This window comes from Macrosteles quadrilineatus, unplaced genomic scaffold (genome assembly GCF_028750875.1).
Source record: "Macrosteles quadrilineatus isolate MER2022 unplaced genomic scaffold, UCM_ALF_1.0 Scaffold_36__1_contigs__length_1205136, whole genome shotgun sequence".
In the NCBI taxonomy this organism is placed as follows: domain Eukaryota; kingdom Metazoa; phylum Arthropoda; class Insecta; order Hemiptera; family Cicadellidae; genus Macrosteles; species Macrosteles quadrilineatus.
Genome location: NW_026542629.1, coordinates 438,538 through 461,739, shown reverse-complemented (window position 1 = coordinate 461,739; position 23,202 = coordinate 438,538). Strand labels below are relative to the sequence as shown.

General features: G+C 34.1%; 1 protein-coding gene across 1 annotated transcript; it reads right to left on the bottom strand.

The window, feature by feature from the left end:
- Nucleotides 1–14,205: 14,205 nt before the first annotated feature.
- LOC129005825 (uncharacterized protein K02A2.6-like) lies at nucleotides 14,206–18,285 on the bottom strand. Its single transcript, XM_054434838.1, has one exon. It carries the CDS (start codon nucleotides 18,283–18,285, stop codon nucleotides 14,206–14,208), a length of 4,080 nt encoding a protein of 1,359 aa, XP_054290813.1.
- Nucleotides 18,286–23,202: the final 4,917 nt, after the last annotated feature.

The window sequence follows — 23,202 nt, the reverse complement described above, 5'->3', positions numbered from 1 at the left end:
AAAGTGATATTTTGCCTACATCAGCGCCCCCACACGTAACCACAACTAACACACGCCAAACAATCTTTATTTTCATAAAAGGATGGTTTGTCTAATTGCAGTATCCTAGGTCGCTGATGCCGCTGTGTTCATATGTCATCCATCAGTTTATCTTTGGATAAAACCAGGCTGATGTTGAGGTGGTAATTTAAAATCGTGATTCCCGATTATTCTTGATCTCCTTTTCTATGACATCAATATTTCTGAGCCTAATCCAAACAAATTGTAAGCAGACTAACATTAATTGTAAACAAAAAGCTACCAAGACGAATTTTAATACATTTAAATATTGTTGTTTTCCAACTCTTTCCTAAAAAGGTTGAGCAGTAAAATTATTTGCATATCTTTTTCTTTTAAGACTCGTGTACAGAGCCTCTATTTGTATACAGCAATGGTTTTACTTATCTCTGTGGTCTAATTATATCTACTAATCTTACTTATTTCCTATAATCAATGACAAAATCAGAGTGAATAAAATAACCTAATAGTTCTATAGAATATTTTTATATTTAACCAGCTGTTAGTTAAAACAAATTATATTGCACTAAAACAAATCAAAGATTGCTTTACAAAATAATTTGAACATCCTAGTATTTTACTATGAATATTTAATTAATCTGTCATCCTCTATCCGAAGAATTGAACGTATCAGTGATTGGCATTACACATAGTATAAATAAGTCAACCCTAAGTATGTCTTTGAATTTTTATCCAAATGCTGAATTTGTGACACAAAAGCTGAATGTTTACAGCTGTTATGTTAAGCAAATTATTTTATGCCAAAAGCTAGTTTAGAATCTTAGCGTCGGCTGCTAGACTTAAAAAAAATTAAAACTTAATTTCTAAAAAACTGGGACCCTAAACTAAAATTATGGCTTTGACATTCCCTAGTTCTCAAAATTATCTTTCTTTCAACACAAAAATCATGAAAATCCGTCGAGTGGTTGATTCAGAATCGTGAAATAAAAAAACACTGTTTCGTTTTAATATTATAGATAGGTTTTATCTGTTTATATTAATATAAATATTTAAGTAGTTGCATACCCTAGATAAATAAATCATATTGCAAAGGAATGTTAAATTTAGGACTGATTTTCTCGATAAAGTAAAGCCACTTTTTAAAGTAGCCAATATTATTTTTTTAAACCAAATATTATGTTAGTCTGAATATATACATACAATTAAATACAAAAACAATACTGGTGTAAAATGTTTATAATTCTATAGTAGAAAATATTAACTAATATATCTTTTTCGTGATAACAACAAATAATACTGTAATTATTATGACGCAAAATTTTATCATACTGAAAATAAAAAAAATCAAGGATAGATTTTTGAATAACATATCATCAACTCACATGGTATTTTAACCCTTTGACTATTGAATTATGATGTAATGATTTTATTCGTGGATTTAAATTTAGTATTTTACGTTAACAATCTCTTATAAAACCGTAATGTGATATGTGACAACATGTAAATGTTATGCAGATATTTACATTTTGGTACAAAGCTCTTGGGAAATTAAACAACCGGTGACTCAACTAAGTTTGGATGAGTTGACACAAGGTTAGACTCTCCTGGAACTGGTGAAAAACTACGTGATTACCAGACCCTCATTAGAATATGACAAACATACGAGTATTTACATTACTTTTACGCTATTGTTATTGTTTTGTTACTCCTGAAAGGTATAGTAAATACCTTATAATTCATTATATTTTTTTTAGTATTCATTTTTTCCACACACTACATGTTGGCAGTTAGTTTGTTCATTTTAAATTATGCACACGTATGAGAAAATAATTTGCCAGTGTACTATTATGAAGGGATATTTATTTTAGACGAAGTGGAAATTATATTCTATGGAAAATATGCAGAAATATTAAACTTAACTGGAATGTTCAAAACTATTAGTAAACAACCACAAACCATTTATGTACACTTACTGTACTTAAGTTGCATTCTGTTGTATTTTTGTACCCAGTGTTCTGCATGATCAGGTAAGCGAAGCTCGCTTAGTGTTTATTTGAATTAATTTAGCTTCGATTACTTAATTTTATTTAATCGGTCATTGAGCTTTTTAGAAAATTTCCCATATAATAAGCTATTACCGTAGGTCTCATGGTAAGACCTAGACACGGGACCGATTTACTTTTTTGTTTTGAGGTCTCCAGAGGCCAAAAACACCATCTGTTCAAATTCATATATAAGATATTTATCTTTCTATATAATTAATACGCTACATGAAACTTTGTCGGTTGAACTCCTCCGACATTTCTTAACCGATTTTATCCATTGACGTCTCATTGGATAGAGCGTGTCGCGTAGATTTGCAAAATGGCCTTACATTTTTGAAAAAGTCCCTTGGGCTCTGTCCCAGTGGCTTTGAAAGTGCCCATGTTATCCTTATGAAGAACATAATTGCTTAAATTTTTATCAGCTGTATAATTTAATTGCTGTTATTTTTTTTCAATTCAATGAAACGCATTGAGTAAATTTATTTACTTTTTGAGTTTGTGTAAACATAACCCCTAAGACGGATCGTGTTGGTATGGTTGTATCTTAAATTTGTGTATTTATCTTTGTTTTGTGTCGCTATGACGGATCGTGTTAGCATGATTGTAACTTAAATTTGTGCATTTATCGTTGTTTGTGTAGCTATAATTTGTTCATTTGTTGTTTTTTCTTTTAAATGCCTCCGACGCGACGACAACGAAACATAGACAGGAGGCGTAATCGTGATAACGACCGCAGCAACAGTGGTGCGTAATAGCATTGACTTTATATCTACACAATAGGCTTAACTCATCACAGTCAACCTGACCCCTGGACAATCTCAACTATTAGGTTACAAATGCGCCCTAACACTACCCCAAAACGACTTTTCATTCTCAATTGGCCCTCTATCAATGACCCGTGTTGCCTGTACAGCGAGGCATTTTGAGAATGAGAAAACCAGCCGGTGAAAACCAGTCGGTTTATCAATAACGAAGATAAACATGGTCTGAGTTACACATCGGTAATCTTTGAGTTGACTCTTTTAAACTCATTGTAAATATGACTGTTAATTCGTTTTGAAATAACTCCTGTAATACTTTGCAATTGCTCGAATTCGAGCAACATGTACGTTTATATAATTATGTGTCCGTTAGCGCGATAGCTCGAGCAAAAATGATCCAATTTTAATAAAATGTGGTACAAACGTATAAACCTACGTTTATTTGAACGAGCCCGCGAATACTGGTCGCCAGTACGATCCAGAGAAAAGTGTGTAGCTTTTTGATGGTTCGAAACTGGGCCCATCTGAGGATCATTCACCTTTTAGGCTGTGACTAATGAAACAGCTGGTCTTAGACACAGTCTTAGACAGTGACAAGGCTACACAAGGCATCCCACGCCATTCTACACTCATATTTGGATTAAAATACGTACATAGGGGACGTTTTTATATCAAACTATAGGAATAATCTATTTAGATTGACAATCACAACGTTAACAACAGTAGATTAACAATAACAATCAACAAGACACGTAACGAAGACAAACTCAGTTGCAGTGATGTACAAAAACAAATTAAATGCTTACTACGATTAATAATTTCTATTAGAAGTATACTTTATATATCACGTAATTCCTGGTAAAGGAGAGTATATCTTATATACCCACATATAGAATTGTTTTATTTTACCAACAGTCGTTTATAAAAATCCGTTTGTATATTTAAATGTTTGAATCCACAGGATCAGTTCCAATACCCTAAATCCCCGTTTGATTGTGAGACGCAACTGTACAAATCCAGGTATTAGTTTCTTATTACCCAACTTACCTACCTATGTTGTTACTACAGAGCAGATTTTCTTTGTCGTGTCGTTTTCTTAAAACCTAGTACGTTAGTAGTCCTATTTTAGCAATTAATTGCGTTTCATCATCGTTAAAGCATGACATTTTAAAGTTATGAAAGTTGTGGCGATGATCAGTAAATGTACTAGTGTATTGATTTTAGATTTTTGTATTGGTTAAATGTTATTATCAATGACGGCTATAAATGTGGCTCAATGACGGATTAAATTATAAAAAGTAAACAAAAAATAAAATAAATTAAAAAATGCACGTAATTCATAACACTTTAATTTTTTATTCACTAAACTGCATTTGTTTTATCTATTGATGCTTTCACTCTTGAATTTTTTATAAATTATATTCTAGCTTGTAAAATCCTTGATTTTTACAGCAAAGAGGTCCTTAGGTAATATATGGGAAATTTATAAAAAGTTATAAAAAGTCCTCATAACCTTAGAATGGATCAAGATTTTTAAAAACAAATTAAGACATTGTAATCAGCGTAAAATTCTAGTTTGAAATGATGGGTTACAACCCTACCTTTAGGCCTACATTAAAAAAAAACTTTGTATCCAATATGGCGGATCCAAGATGGCAGCCAAAAATGTATACCCAGTCAAAATGAAGTACTTAAAAAGTTAAGGTAGTAGGTTAAGGTAGTAAGGAAGTACTTAGTACTCTACAATGATCTGACGTGGTCCGGAGTTAATATCTTAAGAAAAGTAGAAAAAAGTAGGGGGGGAGGGACTCATTTAAAACTCACCCTGTATATTATTATAGAAGAGCTTGTAAACATTAAATGTCTACTTGTTTTAATTTAAAAAAAATAATAAAAAAACACAGTGGTTTGGGCTGATTTAAGATCCCGTTATGTAAAGGGTGATTAATGTTCAAGCTGTCACATCAAATATATTCGTGCTCTATATAGCATAAATATATTTGTTACCAAAACTGCTCTGTTCCAATTGTCTTGCATTTATTGGGTGAAATTTTACTCATATAATATGTGTTTAACATGTAGTTTTCATTAATCGTAAGGCAAAAGATTAATTTAACATCTTCCTCTCTTGGTATATTGTTGGAAATCTTGAATCTTGGCCAATAACGGTTAAGGTAGTACACTATAGCTACAGTATATATTGCAATAATTATGGTGTGAGAGGATATAATGAAACTCATATAAACTGAAACCAAAACATCAAACAGCGACAGTGCTTGATATTTTATTTACCTTTCAGATCTGTGTTTGTGTTCCATCAACTACAGACAGGTAATTAAGCAAATTATTTGTTTTAAATATTATGAGATGATTAAAATTTTGGGGGAAATGTTAGATGTTGGCATTTACTAGTATTGTTTCTAATACAACAATAGATACACAAGTTATTGTCGAAGTCGTATAGAAGGAGATTTAAAAAATATTACTGAAAAAGAGCCTTAGTCACTTTACTCAATAGCATCACACTTATCATCATGAATAAACCCATTAACCTTTCTAGCATATAACTATCACGACAACAGTTTAACTACTTAACATGTGCAAATTTGTTACAGTAGGCTCATTAGTAAATCGTAGCCTTTGTACCATATTGTTTTACTATCTGAATTATAAAACGACAACTGCTAAAGTAAATATTGTCAAAGCTTTGTAAGACACAACCAAAGAAAACTTTGAGACAAAGTGGAGTGTTTTGGAAACCTTTGAACAGTTGTACAAACATCATCCGTGGAAAGACAAAAGCCCTTTAGCCTTAATAATGCACGATGTACAAAAACAGGGCAAGGCATGTCCTTTGGGTTGTCAGCAATACTATAAAAATAACCAATGGACAAAATCTTAAACTATAAAAGGATAAGATACAGTCAAAGCAGCGAATGTAGTTATAATTAGGTTGAATATCTCAAGATTTCTTTGAGACAGGTAATTAATTACTAAAGTGGTAGTACAACTTACTTTAGTGTAGTTGTTGTTTTATTAAATATAAGAAACCGTGGAGCTATTAAAATAAAATAATATTGTAAAATTTAATTCGGTGACACGATGAATTCAACGTATTGTTAGCAGGCTAATGCGGTGCGGCGCAGTGAATTAACGATCGAGTAACATTTATTATTAAGCGAATTTCCCTTATAAAGAATAAGCTACAGTATTACAGAAGGCCTCATGGTAATACCTGGATCCGGGACTGATGTACTTTTTAATTTTGAAGTCCCCAGAGACAAAAAAACATTATCCTTTCGAATTCATGTATATGATTAAATGATTATATTTTTGTGTATCCGTTAGCTCGATAACTCGAGCAAAAATCATCCGATTTCGGTGAACCTTTGTCCAAACGTGTAAACCAACGGTTATTCGAATTATTCGGTTATTCTGTTATCACGAACGTGAACCAGCTTGATCGGTCTATGGGAAGGGGTTTCGGGGGGGGGGGGGTTATGGGGTAACAGTTTTTTTTTAATTTTAACAACATAAGATGTCCTAATCTCTCTCTAAATTATTTTGAAGAGCTTAAAAAACAAATAACTTTGTATATTGAAGGGTTTTAAACAATTATCTGTAACGGAGAAAATAAAAAAGTTTTAATTTTATAATTTCCATGTTATTTTTAAGGAGAATATGTATACATTTATAATTTGCTTGTATAGATAATATATTGATAAAATTTGGCTAATTCCTTTATTTTATATTAAGCTATTACTATTTTATTAAAAAGAACAGACCTTATTACCATCCCTGTGGCATGAAACCTAGGGTTTTCTTTAAACCCATAGAACGGGTTAAACATAATGTTATTTAAATAGATCTAAGTTATAATCGAGTCAGGCAAACGGAAATTTGCTTAGTCTGCAGGTTTGCTGTGGCAGGGGGGGTGTTTGATATTAATTGATTATTATTTATAAACAAAGATTTTTAGTCATTTTAAGCACATATGGACGTGACGCTACAGTAAAACCTTCCTAACTCGTCAATTTGTGGACCCAGAGGTTATCGTGTTATCCCGAAGATTGCATTTTTAATGGGTTTTAATATTTCCTTCCTCGTTAAAACCTATGATTGGATTAGTAGCATTGAGCATAGTTTACTACAAAATGAAAAACCAATAATTAGGGTCGCCGAAATTAGCCTGATGCACCATTGAATTTAAATATTACAAATAGCCATTCCATTAAATTTATGTGAACAAAATATATAAATATACAGTGTGTTTGGTACTCAGTGTGAAAATTTTTTTTGGTGTAAGTAAAAAGTAAATGCCGTATGATGATGCATATAAAATGTCCCAAGTCTAAAAATTAGCTTCCCAAAGAATTATTTTATGTTTTTCAAAAATAACTATGTTTTTAAACTTAATACAGCTATTTCTCAACTACCTGTAAATGGATTTGAGTAGACAATGTCATCTTCGTGTTCTACATTAAATTTTGAATAAGAATAATACAAAATGACAGAGGATCAGTTGTTAAAACTCCATCGTAAATAGATTCAAAGATAAAAATTAAGATGTCTGATAAAAATGCAAAAAACATTGGTCAATTGCATTTGTTCACACCCTGTATACAGGAAAGTGTCGGAATATGTTAAAAACTGCGCCATTTTATAAGCTTTCCAACCATATGCTACACTATTGAGGTTTAGATATTTTTTTGTTTATTTTAGTGGTTTGAATGCCAGACAACAGGGAACTTTTTTACTGTTTTTACTGTTCAAGCTGAAACAAAAATACAACTTTTGCTTAATACATGCTGACTTTCTATGTTTTAAATGATAAAGACGCCATGCTTTGTAGTCTTCAAACCACGAAAGCGTACATAAGCAGACAGAAAGCTCAATGGTGTAGCATATGGTTGGAAAGCTTATAAAATGGCGCAGTTTTTAACATATTCCGACACTTTCTTGTATACAGGGTGTAAACAAATGCAATTGACCAATGTTTTTTGAATTTTTACCAAACATCTTAATTTTTATCTTTCAATCCATTTACGATGGAGTTTTTACAACTGATCCTCTGTCATTTTGTATTATTCTTATTCAAAATTTAATGTAGAACACGAAAATGACATTGTCTACTCAAATCCATTTACAGGTAATTGAGAAATAGCTGTATTAAGTTTAAAAACATAGTCATTTTTTAAAAACATAAAATAATTCTTTGGGAAGCTAATTTTTAGACTTGGGACATTTTATATGCATCATCATACTGCATTTACTTTGTACTTACACCAAAAAACTTTTTTCACACTGAGTACCAAACACCCTGTATAACCTTTGGTTAATATTCGAATCTTGATTAACAATCACCATCTTTTTAGTAAACACAACTAAAATTTGTAAATTTAAATTTGTTAATTGTAAATTTAAAACTCCCAGCTATTCTCATAAATAAGTAAACTGTTGTAGTTTGCTTGTTTATAGATTCATTATGATCAAACTTCTCAATCAAAAATAACTCAAAAACCGTTGGGCTTAGAGAAAAATGATTAACACAAAAAATGTGTATTTTTAGATGGACCACATTTTAGCGAATTTCCCATACAGGGAATAATCTGTACACTAAGGTCATGGTCACAGTCTTTCATAATTATATTAAAATTACCATGACCTTAGTGTGGAAATGCATCAGTCATTAAAAATAATTAAAAAAGTACTATGGTGTATTATTTATTAATATTAGTAGCCCTACACGTGAACAATATCAATTATAATATATATATGTGTGTGTGTGTCCGTTAGCACGATAACTCGAGCAAAAATTATCCGATTTTGATGAAATTTGGTACAAACGTGTAAACCGCATTTATTCGAACGAGTTCGCAAACCAGCATGATCGGACTATAGGAACAGGGGTTTATGGGGGGTTTTATGGGGTAAAAAAGGGTCTTCCCACTTTTTACCCTAAAAACACCAAATTTCACAATTTTTTTCCAAACCATTTTGTAGAGCTTAAAAAAACTAATAATTTAGTTTATTGAACCGTTGTGATGCGCCTAATGGTTACGGAAAAAATAAAAAATAAATTGAAAATTTAAAATTACCATGTTATTCTTATGGAGAATAAGTAAACTGTTGCAGTTTGCTTGTTTATGAACATATTTTGTTCAAATTTAGAAAATACATTAATTTCTTACTAAACTACAGTATTAACATTTTACAACAAAAACACTTTCTTACCCTCCCTGTTGCAGCAAACCTAAGTACTTGTTAAACTAATTTTATTTAAATAGGGAATAAATGTGATATTTTAAAGGAGACAATTTTTTAGTGTAAATCTAATTAGGCAAATGGAAATTCGCTAAGACTGCAGGTTTGCTGCGGCGGGGGTATTGTATATTTAGATTTTATCTCCAATAATAAAGTCACTATAGCCAACAATATAGAAATATGCCGCCATATTTCAATATGGCGGCCGAAGCACAGCTTCAATTTAAGGGGACTTTTAGTATGTTCAAGTGGAAGGTACACCCAACATCTGTACCAAATTCCCCACTTGTGCTAATTTGTTTTAGGTTTATGGAATTTTTCGCTTATTTTTACTGCACTAATTGGCCTACCATTGATTTTAGATACTGCAAGTAGATTTTCTATTTACGTGAACTAGACGTACCTAATGCAGACTTTAAAAAGGTGCTGCATATAGAAATACCATTAATGCGAACTATAGATATCATTGAGTTTGTATACTGCGAGTAGATATTCCATTGACGTGAACGAGACGTACCATTGACTTTGGGTACAGCAAATAGGCACTCCATTTATGTAAATCAAATGAACCATTGAATTCGGATACTGCAAGTGAGTAATTCATTTACGTTAACCAATATGCCAATGAGTTTGGATACTGCAAGTAAACAATTCTTTTATGTGACACGACTTTAAAATGTTGACTTTAAAACCTGCAAATAGTCATTCTATTTATGTGAACCAAATATATCATTGACATTGCATACTGCGAAGAGATAATTAATTTATAAGAATCAGATGAAACATAGACTTTGGTTCCTGCAGGCAGACAATTCATTTACGTGAACCAGACTTATAATTGACTTTGGATACTGAAAGTACAAATTTCATTTACTAGAAACAGATGTAGCATTGACTTAAGAAAAGTATTGGATTGATATACTAGCTCCTCTCAATATTGCAAGCAGACAACTGCATTGTAAACCTAGTTCATTTTTTACAGCAATCTTTAAAATCTTGGGTTTATTTTAGTGAAAAATATAATTTGTTTGAACCAACAGCTGGGTGGAAATAAAAATATTCTATCGAACTATGAGGTTATTTCATTTGTTCTATTATTTGTCATTGACTATAGGAAAAGATGACCACTGTGATACGTAAGACCATTGCTGTATTGAAATCGAGGCTCTTCCTACGAGTCTTGAAAGAAAGACCTATACACATTATTTAACTGCTCGACATTTTGAGGAAAGAGTAGGAAAATAACGGCATTTCTTACCTTCTCGGTACACCCTCGGAAACTGATTTTTTTTTCAAAATGTACAAAATACGCCATGATTTTAAAAGTTATAGTTTTTTCCACGCAAAACATCGGAAAACTACAGAAAAAAGCGGCCATGTTCGTACTCAAATTAACCGGAAGATCAAACTGAACAAGAATATGCAAGATTTTGCGGTGAATATTAACGGAGATACGGCCAGAAAAGCGTAGGAAAATCGAGTTAGCACCAAAATGACCAACGTTGGGTTAGGTTAGGTTAGGTAAGGTAACGTAAGGTTAGGTTGGGTTGGGTTAAGCTTTACATAGACAAATTACGTCACTAGCTTACTAGCGTGTTTAATTTTTTAAATTCCTTCTACAGGCGACAAGTTATTTTTTCAAATGAATGTTATTTTAACCATACAGCTGTTTAAAAACAAACTATCTGTTATTACTGTCCAATAAGCTGCAGGGTGTCATAGAATAGAAACCAAATTCGATTCCTACCATACCATATTACCCCAGTAGTAGTTTGGCTTAGAAACTTGAGCCATGACCAAAGAACCGAAAAAAAACTGATTGATTGGTTTGAAAATAGAGTGCAGGGAATCATAAGGTCCATTTAAAGATAATGGTAGTTGAGATACGAAAGAAGAGTGATCTAAGAGGAATATTTCAACACCCAGATATATGGGTGCTTTCCAGAAGTAAAAGGCTTGGACACCCTATGCGTGTAAGAGAGGAGATACATAAACCTTAAACAATGAATTCTAAGGAGTACCACAAGTAAGATCACTTGGAGGACCAAACAATAGAAGACTTCTCCAGACTGGGATCAGAATTAGAAGAAGCAATAGAAGGATAGAAGAGAATGGGAGGCCAAACTCCTCTTAAGGATTCAGTGGCGTCTGATGTAAAAATAAGGTACTGCGTAAGTCATAGTATGCAATGGAAGGGGTTAAAAATTGTGATAGCTTAAAAGTTGTGTCAATAGTAAAAATCAAAGATACCATCGTGTGAATGGATTCCTAAACAAAAACAAAATACATATTTATTTTTTGTCTTTAAAGGTATCTTTTAAAACAGCTACGTAGCATCACTTTGGAGAAAAGTTGACACAATTTAGGTTGTCGACAGAACAAAAACATGAAACCACAGTGTTGTGTTGGTCTAGCAGCCTGTGTGGGTAGGTGCTCGTTGTGTGTGGAGGACCAAACTGCAACACAAACAACTGTCCTAAGTAAACGTTACAGGGAGGAGAAATTGCGGCTGAATCTTTAACTCAGGTGCCTGACAGTAACTTGTGCAAACGATCATAATGCTTAGAGCTGATATTGCTGCTAGTCCATTGTTAGTTAGACATTACTTCTACGATGTAGTTTAAAATGTATTAACACTGTGGATAGTAAGCTTTGTGAAAATTTACAAAAAGTTATACTCTTTTTTTATACTCGTATACTTGTGACACAGCATAAAAGAATATTACATATGATTTACATAACAGTATAGGAGTTGTTTAATTGAATGTTTCCAAAGATAATTGTAACAAAACCATTTTCTTCATATGGTACTTAAAAGATTAAAACGAATATCTTATTGTAATCCCATTTAAACTATTGTGCATTTAAAAGAAACTCAAGGGTAATAATGCCATCAGATAGATACTTAAACAGATCATTACTATTTAGTATGTGATATGTATGTAGTATGTTACTAGATATCATAATTTATATATTTATTAAGATCTCTTAGCTTAAGAACTAACTTAACTGCTTGAACTGCCTAATTTTGTAAATAAAATAGTTAATACATAATTAAATATCACATTTATAGTAAAACTTAACCGTCAGTTAAAATCAGTCCGTCAGTTAAAAAATCTGAGAATTTTTAATGAAATATCAATAGTACTATGTTATTTTCCTTATTCATACTATTTAAATCAGAATATTGGCTGTAGGCTTATAGGTACAAAATTGAATGGTCACATTTAGCCACTCACTGTGTCCAACTACGGCATCTGACCTTTTCTTTTCTTGCGAACATTTATTTGGATAGAAACAAGACTTGTGAATAAGAAACTAAAGTTTTTACCAATTCATAGTTTTCCGGATGAACATTCAAACATTCCTTTTGTCCCTAAACACATTTTTTCAAGAAGTTTCCCCTTTTAGCTATAAAAAAAAAACATAACAAAAATGTAAAACAATGATGAATTAAAACATAAAAAAATATCAACTATAAACATTAACTTAGGTACACACTGTACAATTACACATCAGTACCAATTGACTCAAATCAAACGAAAAAAAACAGACCACAGTATAACACAGTAAACACCATAAAAGGGACTGTTGTAGAAATTGTAGAAACTTTTGGAAAAAAAATCCTAAAATTTTAAAAGTTGCCCTTTTAGCAGTGCGACTCTTAATTCATCGAGTTAAAGAACTGTTTGGGCGGTTATCAATTGAAATTTAAAATTTTGACAGAGGACACAAAGTGTGAATATCAACAAATACAATTAACGTAAGAGTTCTTCAAAACATCATTAGGGTAATAACTCGATTCAACATTGGCATGTTCAACGTCCCAGTTTAGTATACATTTTACTATGGTATTAATGTATTGTGTGTACTTTACTTAGTTCAGCGTTAAATGAACAACTGTCCTATGTAAATAAATCATACATTTTCTGTAGTAAATAAAGTCTTTCTATACCAAAACGACAAATAAGGTTTTTATTTATACCTACATCCAAAATGTAAATCTTATATTTAAGCATTATATAAAAGATAATACCATGCAGTTTTATAATTACTTTGAAAGAACCAACGAAATTCATATTTGCAATGTATATTTGTGTAATCTGTAAACTCCATCAGTGGTAGAGAGGATTAATACACTTAGTTGGAGCTTTGCATCTGATCATGGCGAGTGTGTTGCAGAATGGACCAATACAGGGTTTGAGGTTCTCACAACTTGTTTACAGGTTCTAAGGAAAAGTCAAATAAGGCCCATAAAGTGAGCATATGTATTTTTACATGTAATTTTCAGTGGTTATAATAAAGAAATATACTTGATAAAGGCAGCCATGGTTTAGGTGTAGTTCATATTTTATTAAAATATTTGGAATATTTTCATATTTCATGATTGATTGCTACTTAATTTTGTATGTAGGTTGTTTTTACATTCTCCCCCTATACCACTGTAGATCTCATGGTAGGACCTAATCCCAGAGCCAATTTACTTTTTACTTTCTCTCCCTATACCATAGTATAAGGAGAAAGTATTGTTTTTGTCAAAATTTTCGAGTTTGAGTTTTGAGTGGATATTTTCGTTTTGGGTCCCCCTGGACCCAAAAAAGTGGTTTTCGAAGTGATGTATGTGTGTGTGTCTGTATGTACAGAGCTAGGGACTACACCTGAGGTCCGATTTCGAAGAAATTTGGTATGTAGGTTCTAATCCATGGTATCTCCAGGCGTTTTTTTTTCATTTTTTTAAATTTGGATTTTTAATGGGGATTTTCCATAAAACCCGTAAAGACCGTGTCGTAACCTAACGTTACGCTAGAAAAGTGGACAAAACGGGAAGAGAACCACTTACGTTCGTTGGTGGACATAGAAGAAGGAGCCGTGACGAATCATCCCACTTCAGGGCTCAGTGCACAGTGCAGCCACCCCGCAAAACATAATAACTCTTCCGTTACTAATAATTATGACTGTTTATATATGAAACTATAATGACTTCTACTACACTCGTCTTCCCCATAAAAAAAAGTCAATATCATAAATTCAAAATTAACTCAACTTTCAAAATAAAATAAATTCACTTTCAATAAAATGCAACCAAAATTTCTTCTTCCCATTATTCATTAATAATTTTACAAGTCCAGCCTGTGAGGCTTTCGCACAGTCCGTGCAGACTTCCTCAGCGAGGGTGGTGGGCTGCACTGTGCTAGCGGCGACGCAGGAGTTGGCTGAGGCTGGGCTTGCCCTAGGCTCTCCCTGGGACTGGTAGTAGGCCTAGGTACAGGTGACATCATCAGGGGACTAGTTGGTCGATCCTCCGGCGGGGGTGAATTCTTGGGTACTTGGGGTGATACAACGGGATCCTTGGGTGATACAAAAATCTCCTCCTCTTCTGCATACCGAGCTCTCAAGTGATCCGCATGACAAAATCGGGGTTTTCCACCAATAACACTCACCAGATAGGTGACCGGACTTCTCTTTAGAATTATTTTGCCAGGAACCCAAGATATCTTTTCATTTCGGACAGTTTTGACATAGACTGCCTGACCTTCTGAGAAAAATCTGCTTCTTCCCCTAAACCTATCAGCTGCATCTTTTTGTTCCCTGTGTTTTTGATCAATGGATGACTGGAGATTGGGTTTTAACATAACCAACTGAGTACGAGGCTTCCAAGACAGGAACATTTCTGCAGGGGTTAAGCCAGTAACTGTATTTGGAGTGTTGCGGTACGCAAACAAGAAATTATCTAATTTCATTTGAAGAGTGGTACGCTGAGAACGCTGATGTTCCTCAATCACTTGACGCAAAAGGTTTTTCTTGACCTCCTGAACACTTCTCTCTGCAGATCCATTTGAAGCCGCATGATACGGGGGAGTTAATGTGAACTTCACATTGTTGTTATGCAAAAAGGTCTTGAACTCTTGACTAGTAAAAGATCTTCCGTTGTCCGACACCAGTTCAACAGGCAATCCATACGATGAAAACAAGGTACGGAGTTTCTCGATAACCTTGGAAGAATTCATGGAACTCATGATAAATACCTCTAACCATTTAGAGTATGTGTCAATCAAAACTAAAAGTTGCTGTCTCGACTCTGGATCCTCCGCAAAGTCAATGTGTATCCTCTGCCATCGGGTTGATGTTGTAGGCCATTGCTGCAACGGTACTTTAGGTATCGAATTCCTAGTTAACTGACACGCAGAACAAGAGGCCACCACGTCTTCAATCGACTTCTCCATGCCTGGCCACCAGACATAACTTCTCGCCAGCATCTTCATGCGTGTAACTCCCGGGTGTTGATCATGCAACATTTGAAGCACAGATGAATACAGTTTCTTTGGAATCACTACACGAGAACCCCACAGCAAACAACCTTGTTCCACGGACAACTCGTCCTTCTTCCTTAGAAAAATAGCTAGTTCCGGCTCAACCGAGCTCGTCCAGCCGTACATCACAAAATCTCGGACCTTCGAAAGAATCGGATCCTTATCCGTCATTTTACCTATATGCAAGGCAGTAATAGGTGCAATGTCCTTGACAACACAGAAATTGTTCATCACTTCTGTACACACATCTACATGTGAAACAAAATTAGCATCCAGCTCTATAGGTTCCGCTTCTGCTAAGGGTAACCTAGACAACGCATCAGCGTGAGGGACATCCACTCCCTTCCGGTACCTAACCTCCAAATCATATGCTGATAGAATCAAGGCCCATCTCTGCAGCCTAGCTGCCGCCATACTAGGAACGCCCTTTTTAGAGCCAAAAATAGCCGTCAACGGCTGATGATCAGTCTGTAGAATACAGTGTCTTCCATATATATACTTATGAAACTTTTTGACTCCAAAGATCAAAGCCAGAGCCTCCCGATGTAACTGAGAATAATTCCGTTCACTGGAACTTAGCGTTTTCGATGCGAAGGCAATTGGCCTTTCCTGACCATCGATAAGATGAGATAGAACAGCAGCCACCCCTCTGGGACTCGCATCACACGTCAGAACTATGGGCTTTTTAACATCATAGTGAACTAACAAACTTGAGTCCAACACCCATGATTTACTCTCCTGAAAAGTCTTAGAACACACCTCCGACCACACCCATGGATGATCCTTATGTAATAAGTCATAAAAACAGCTTATTCTAGCAGACAGGTTAGGTATAAATGCGTGATAATAATTTATTAGACCAATATAGGCTCGTAACTCTTCCTTAGTACTAGGCTCAGGCGCTTTACGCAGCGCAGTTAACAAACTTTCTTGTGGACGGAGACCATCTCGAGTAATCACATGTCCTAAATACTCGATTGAAGATTGCAAAAACTTACACTTTTGTTGGTTTACTCGAACACCAAACTCATCAAGGCGTTGCAGCACCTGCGCCAGACGGGCAAGCCCCTCTTCCTTAGAGCGAGCCGCCACTAAGACGTCATCTAAGTACGCCACCGTTCCTGGAAGACCTGTTAAAATTTGGTCGATGGCTGACTGAAAAATTGCAGGAGCTGAAGACAAACCATATGGTAGCCTTTTTAAACGATACAGACCCTTATGGGTAGCTAGGGTCAACAGATGTTGCGATTCATCCGCTACCGCCAATTGCTGATACGCATTTGAAAGATCAAGGCAGCTAAAAACTGAGCAACCGCCTAGAGTTGCAAAAATATCTTGAGCCTGTGGAAGCGGATAATGTTCCATTTCAATACACTGATTAAGAGTAATCTTATAATCGGCACAAAGCCTAACACCATTAGGCTTAGGGACAACCACAAGTGGAGTGCTCCACTGTGAATTAGTAACTCTGTACGCAACATCCTCTTGAACCATGCGGTCCAACTCACTCTCAACTTTCTCCCTTAACGCAAAAGGCACTGGTCTCGCCTTACAAAACTTAGGGACTGTCCCCTCCTTTAAGACAATATGAGCCTTAACACCCTTAATTTCGCCCGTTCCAGGCTGAAAAACTGACTTAAATTTACTCTTCAATTTAGCAATGTCCAAATCAGAACTGTGATCCACAGTGGCTTTACATGAAAACACATTTTGCCAATCTAACCTCAACTGGCCTAACCAGTTTCGCCCCAACAGAATCGGCTGACTCTTACTTTCTAAACTAACTACTGTCAAAGGCAAACTCGCCTGCTGATTATTATATTTAACATTGACATTCACTTGTCCCAGAACAGGTACATCATGACCTGAATAAGTAGTAAGTTTCACATTTGCTGGCCTAAGTTTGAGGTTAGAAAATTTTTCATAAAATATCTCAGAAGGACATATAGTCAAGGCACTGCCTGTATCTAGAATCATTTCTAAATATACATCATTAGCCACTAGGCCTACCTTATAGCCGTTGTCTGATCCTGATTTAAGGTTGTACAAACCTATCTCTGCCATTGGAACTTCTAGGCCTAGGCCTACCTCTTCCTCCACTTGATGGACCCCCATCCTAGGTGTCGACTTTTTACCATGGAAACTAGAAGATTTCTTGGCTTTACACACTTTCTTGAGATGACCTACTCTCTGACAACCGTGACACTTGTAACTGGCGAACGCACACGCACTAGGCCAATGACCAGCAGAACCACACCTCCAACAAGAGTTTCTAGAATTTTGATTTTCACTACTCCTATGCATGAAAGTTTTAGGCCTATTTTGACTTTTCACATTGATTTTCGCAATGTCCCCACGAGGTTGCACAAATAGGCTTGACTGCGATTCGGCCTGTTCCAGCCTGAGCGCTGACGCATAAGCTTCGTCAAAGTCCAATTCCTCCGACAACAATTTCTGCCGGATAGTTTCATTAGAAATGCCGGAAATCACTTTGTCCCTCAAAGCGTCTTTCAAAAAGGTACCAAATTTGCACGAACTAGCCAAATGTTTTATTGAAACCACAAACTCCGCTATGCTTTCGCCCGGCTTTTGCACACGAGAGTAGAATACATATCGCTCCGCCACAACCAACTTCTTGGGCGCATAATGTAATTTCAACAACGCTGCAAGTTCATCATAGGTCTTAGAATCTACCTCTACCGGTGATAATAAATCGGATAGGACCGATAAAACCCTGGGACCAATAACTGTAATTAAAACCGACACCTCGTTTTCCTTCTTGACATTGTTCGCTTTGAAAAAATGTTTCAGGCGCAACAAATAGGGCACAATGTCCTCCTCACTTGGATTAAATTCAGAAATCCTGCCAACACTAATACTCGCCATTTTTAATCATCTCAACTATAATACGCACTAAAACAACAACTGTTATCGCGTACTACCCTAACTATGATAAAAAGGTTTATTACCGACTGCGCCAAAATGTCGTAACCTAACGTTACGCTAGAAAAGTGGACAAAACGGGAAGAGAACCACTTACGTTCGTTGGTGGACATAGAAGAAGGAGCCGTGACGAATCATCCCACTTCAGGGCTCAGTGCACAGTGCAGCCACCCCGCAAAACATAATAACTCTTCCGTTACTAATAATTATGACTGTTTATATATGAAACTATAATGACTTCTACTACAGACCGGAAAAATCAGATTTTCTTAAAAATGGCCCGAACGATTTAGTATGTTGTAGCCCTTTAAATTCTGAACAAAATGGTACAAATCCCATTTCTGTAAAAATTACGGTTTAAAAGTTATTGTAAATTATGTTATTTTCCCATAAAACCCAATAAAACAACAAAAAATAGGATTTTATAAAAAAAATCCGGTTTTGATTTAACATAGTATGTTATGGTGCTTAAAATTTTGATAGTTTTTTTCATTTTTTATAAACTTAGATTTTTAATGGGATTTTTCCCATAAAATAATGAAAAATAGGATTTTCCCAAAAATAGCCCGAACGATTTTGATAAATATTTAGTATGTTATAGTCCTTTATATTCTGAACGAAACGGTACAAATCCCATTCCTGTAAAAATTACGATTCAAAAGTTATTGTAAATTATGTTATTTTCCCCATAAAATAAAATATAATAAAATATAACATAATATAATATAATATATTTTAATATAAAATATAATAAAATATAATAATAATAAAATAAAATAAAATAAAATAATATTTCCCATAAAATAATGGAAAATCGGATTTTCCCAAAAATGGCCCGAATAATTTTGATAAAAATTGAGTATGTTATAGTCCTTAAATTCTGAACACAATTGTACAAATCTCATTTCCGTATATTTACACCGCAAACTTATGGGAGAAAGTATGTGTCAGAATGCTGATACCGTTAATTAGATTTATTTTAATGAATTATGATTATGGAAATGCGTGAAACATTATGACAAAGGTAAAATAATCAATAAATCAAATTATTTTATTGGATTTTATAATATTGCAAGCAACAAGCTCAGAGTTTATGAGGTATACTTTTAAGTTGATCACTTTATTGTATACTTTAATAGTTTTATATCAAAGTAGACCAATTGAAACTTGAAATAAAAAAAACGCACTCATTTTTGCATTGTATATTTTTATAGTTTTATATCGAAGTAGACCGATTGAAACTTGAAACTTCAATAAGCACATTAGTTTTTTAAGAACATCACGCAGTAAATTCATAAATTGGTGATCTATATAGTTTGTTGTTATTGATGGAAGTTATATACCTTTTCAAATTACATTTTAAATAGGCATAACCAATTACTCTCCAAAGACCAATACAGGGAGGGAGGTATTAGTTATGAAGTGATTTGTAAACACATTAGTTCTGTAGTAAATGTGTGTTTCTGCAGAGCCAAGCTTAAACAGTAATTTCTTGTGCGAATCCAAGCTTAACATATTCTACCTCTGCCGTGCACTTTGCCTTGGGTAAGTAAGCAAAATAACGGGAATGGAATTGTTTTGTTGTGTTGTGACGGTTGTTTTAAAAACATTAAACGAAATTGAATTTACTTACCCGGATCATTAGAAAAAGCTGTCATTGCAGTATTAGATAATACTGGAAAATAATCTTTACATTTAACAAGTGGCAACATGTTACAAAAATCAAAGAAGCTTTTTTACTTAGGTTATACTCTACGATGATCCCTTTAAGCTATATCTCTTTAAGCTATGAAGTCTTTATTTTCATATGCAAATGAGACTCAAATTTGACAAACATTGAACACAAAGCTTTTGTTGTACATTATGTACCTTGTCAGAAGCTTGTCTTGTATCTTGTGTTAGCTTATCTACTTAACTGATGGAGCTTATTCAAATTTATCGAAATATTCTGTTTACATTTTATTTTAGAATATGTATTTAATTAACTTTTAAGTGAGCTTTTCTAAAGGAATGTATGGTTATTAGATTGCATAAAGCTGCACTGTTTAATTTCTATTAAAGTGCGTTGACTCCCCTCAGTCAACGCCAAATATATTATAGGTAAAGAATGTGAACGTTTTAGGATTTTATTTTAAAATTTTAATAATAAAATGTTCCGTTAACAGGTTTTAATACTTAACAAGTTGGCTTTGATCATCTCAAATTGAATTATTTGTATCATACAATCTGATTTGAATTTTCATTACAATACTTACGGTTAAATGTTTTAATTAGTTGTTTGCACTCATAATATCACTCTTTAGAAACCCTTCACGCATCGTATGTGTAAATTACTTTTCAGACATATATTTGTACTGCTAACAATCTCAACTCTGAAGGAAAACTCCCAAAAGTGACATTTAAATAATTACATCCCCTCAATAAAATTAAAAATGACGGATTTACAAAATGTTCAAAAATGTTTTATATGGGCACTACTTGTGCAATGGTCTATTGTCACTCATTCACATACGTGCTAGATACTTGACAACTAGTAGGATGACGTACTAATACCCTAAATATACAAGAAATTTGCATTATATAATTTTTACCCCCCTCCCTCAACAAATTATGCATCCTCCTCCAAACAATTTTTAAAGAACTTCCATTGTGATTAGGACTTCATATCTTTCAAAAGTATTAGTCTTCGGTTATAGCCAATGAAAACTAAAAAAAAACATACTAAACTAAGCCCCCCTCCCCAGAATTGAACCCCCCAATATTAAAACATGTTACCATATCTGCATTATAAGACCTCTTCGTTTTACAATTATTTTTGGCTGTGCAACAAATTCTTAATTTATAATTAAAACATGGATTAAGCATTCTTTTGGTAATATTACAGTGGCCGTTACCCATCTGGCAATTTATGGAATTTTACAGTTTGGTTTAGGTGGCTATTATCTGTGTATAACAAAGATGCATGTTCGGAATTTCCTACGATGCAACCTAATTTTCCAGGACAAAATAAAAGAAAAGTTCAATTTTTAATATAAGTTTGTGTATTCTTATGATTATAGTTATAATTTTTTACTATATGACAGGAGATAGACCAACATTTTGGACAGACTAATACGCTACGGCTACATCGTTAATTTCAATTTGTTATGATTTTAACTCACGCGTTCACAGTTAAAAGGGTAATGCTTGCGTTTGAAAACATTAACGAAATGTAAAACGTGCAACAATAGAAGTTCCGTGCAATAGAAATCCACATAATACTTAGAGGTAGCATTGCATTAAACACGTCAAGTTTTATGCAGCTGAACATGAGCCGGCAAGCACTGCATTATGATTACCAGTTCTAGACGGCACATATTCGTACTGTATAAAGGGTATGAAGACTCCCCGTGTTAGACTATTCACGTTCACGCTGCAGCAACTGCAAGTGGAGTCAGTCAAACGTACGTACAGACAACCAATTAATTTACAAAGGGGTGCTAATTAAAGCTTAACAAATCCAATGCTAGTTTACCTCTCATTTGCGTCTATGACTTGACGCTTTTAGCAGCATTTCATATGCAGCAGTTGTCTACCCATATTTTGTGAATTTTTTTAGGAATTAAAACTAACCTTCAATGACTTGGTTTTTATTTTTGTTGTGCAAAGATTGCATTAGCGTCAACTTAGAGATTAAACTTAGTTTGTCATATACTCGTTAACTCAAAGTATTTGAAATATTCGAAGTATTTGAATTACTTGCTCATTCAAAGGTTGAGTAGATTTTAACATAGAGGTAAAGAAAAACCATAAAATATAGCACTCTAAAATTATTCTTATTTACTGGGAAGAAAAAACTACTTGTATTTACATAAATTATTCATATATAATACCACAAATGCGGACGAATATTTTGATGAACTATGATAAAGGCAAAGGTTGGTAAATATGTACAGCCGAGTATATGGGATCTATGAGCCCAAAATCCCCAGCTGTTTGAAATTACAGCAGTTGAAAAACACATGATAATCTTGAGTTGATTTGTCGGATTATCTCGTATCAGATTACTCTTCTTAAAGGTCGATTTTGAAAAACATTACAGAAAAAAAAACTTCTACATACGTTTTCACAGAGGCTGTTAAGGTTAGTAACAGTAGAAGTGGTTATTTTGTTTGGTTAGTCTAGTATCAATGTATAGGGTGAGTTTAAAGTTCCTTCTTCCCCTAATTTTTAAAACAGTAAGTTAGAATGTTTAAACTCCACCTCCAATTCTCGCGGTCCACGTAAGCCATGATTCTTGCTTAAATATAAGCATGGGTAGACATGTACATCAAATAAAACGTATCTGCTAGGAGAATACAATGCCACAAACCGGACCTCAAATGGACAACCGAGTCCAAAATGATAGACGTTGAAAGATTTCTTGAATCTGCCATTTTGAATCTTTAAACGGCTGCCATTTTTACTCAGTTGTTCTTTTGATCTTAAATTTTGGGCAATATATTCTACTAATAAAGACCTTCAATTTGATGTGCATATCGACCTATGCTAACGTTTATGGTATTCTTCCGTCTTATATCGGGCAAGTATTATTAGCATTGACTATATATACCTATATTAGGTACCTAATTATTAAGTACCTATACTAAGGAGGTAGCCTGTATAATAGCAATCTATATATTAATTTGAAACGGTTTTTCTTTGTCATAGCTATTTTGAGAGAACGGCTGGGCGTAGAAACTCGGTAGGGGTGTCTAAAGAAAGGTCTTGGTCTGTAGATGAGCCTTCAAAAGAGAAACGTGGTAAATTCCCTCGGGGCTCTGCCCCAGTGGCCTTTAAAGTCACATCCCATGTTATTCTTATGGAGGAAAACGGGTTTTT

Bases quoted from the DNA above. Each gene is read 5' to 3' on its own strand.
- LOC129005825 (XM_054434838.1), bottom strand. From the start codon at position 18,285: ATGGCGAGTATTAGTGTTGGCAGGATTTCTGAATTTAATCCAAGTGAG.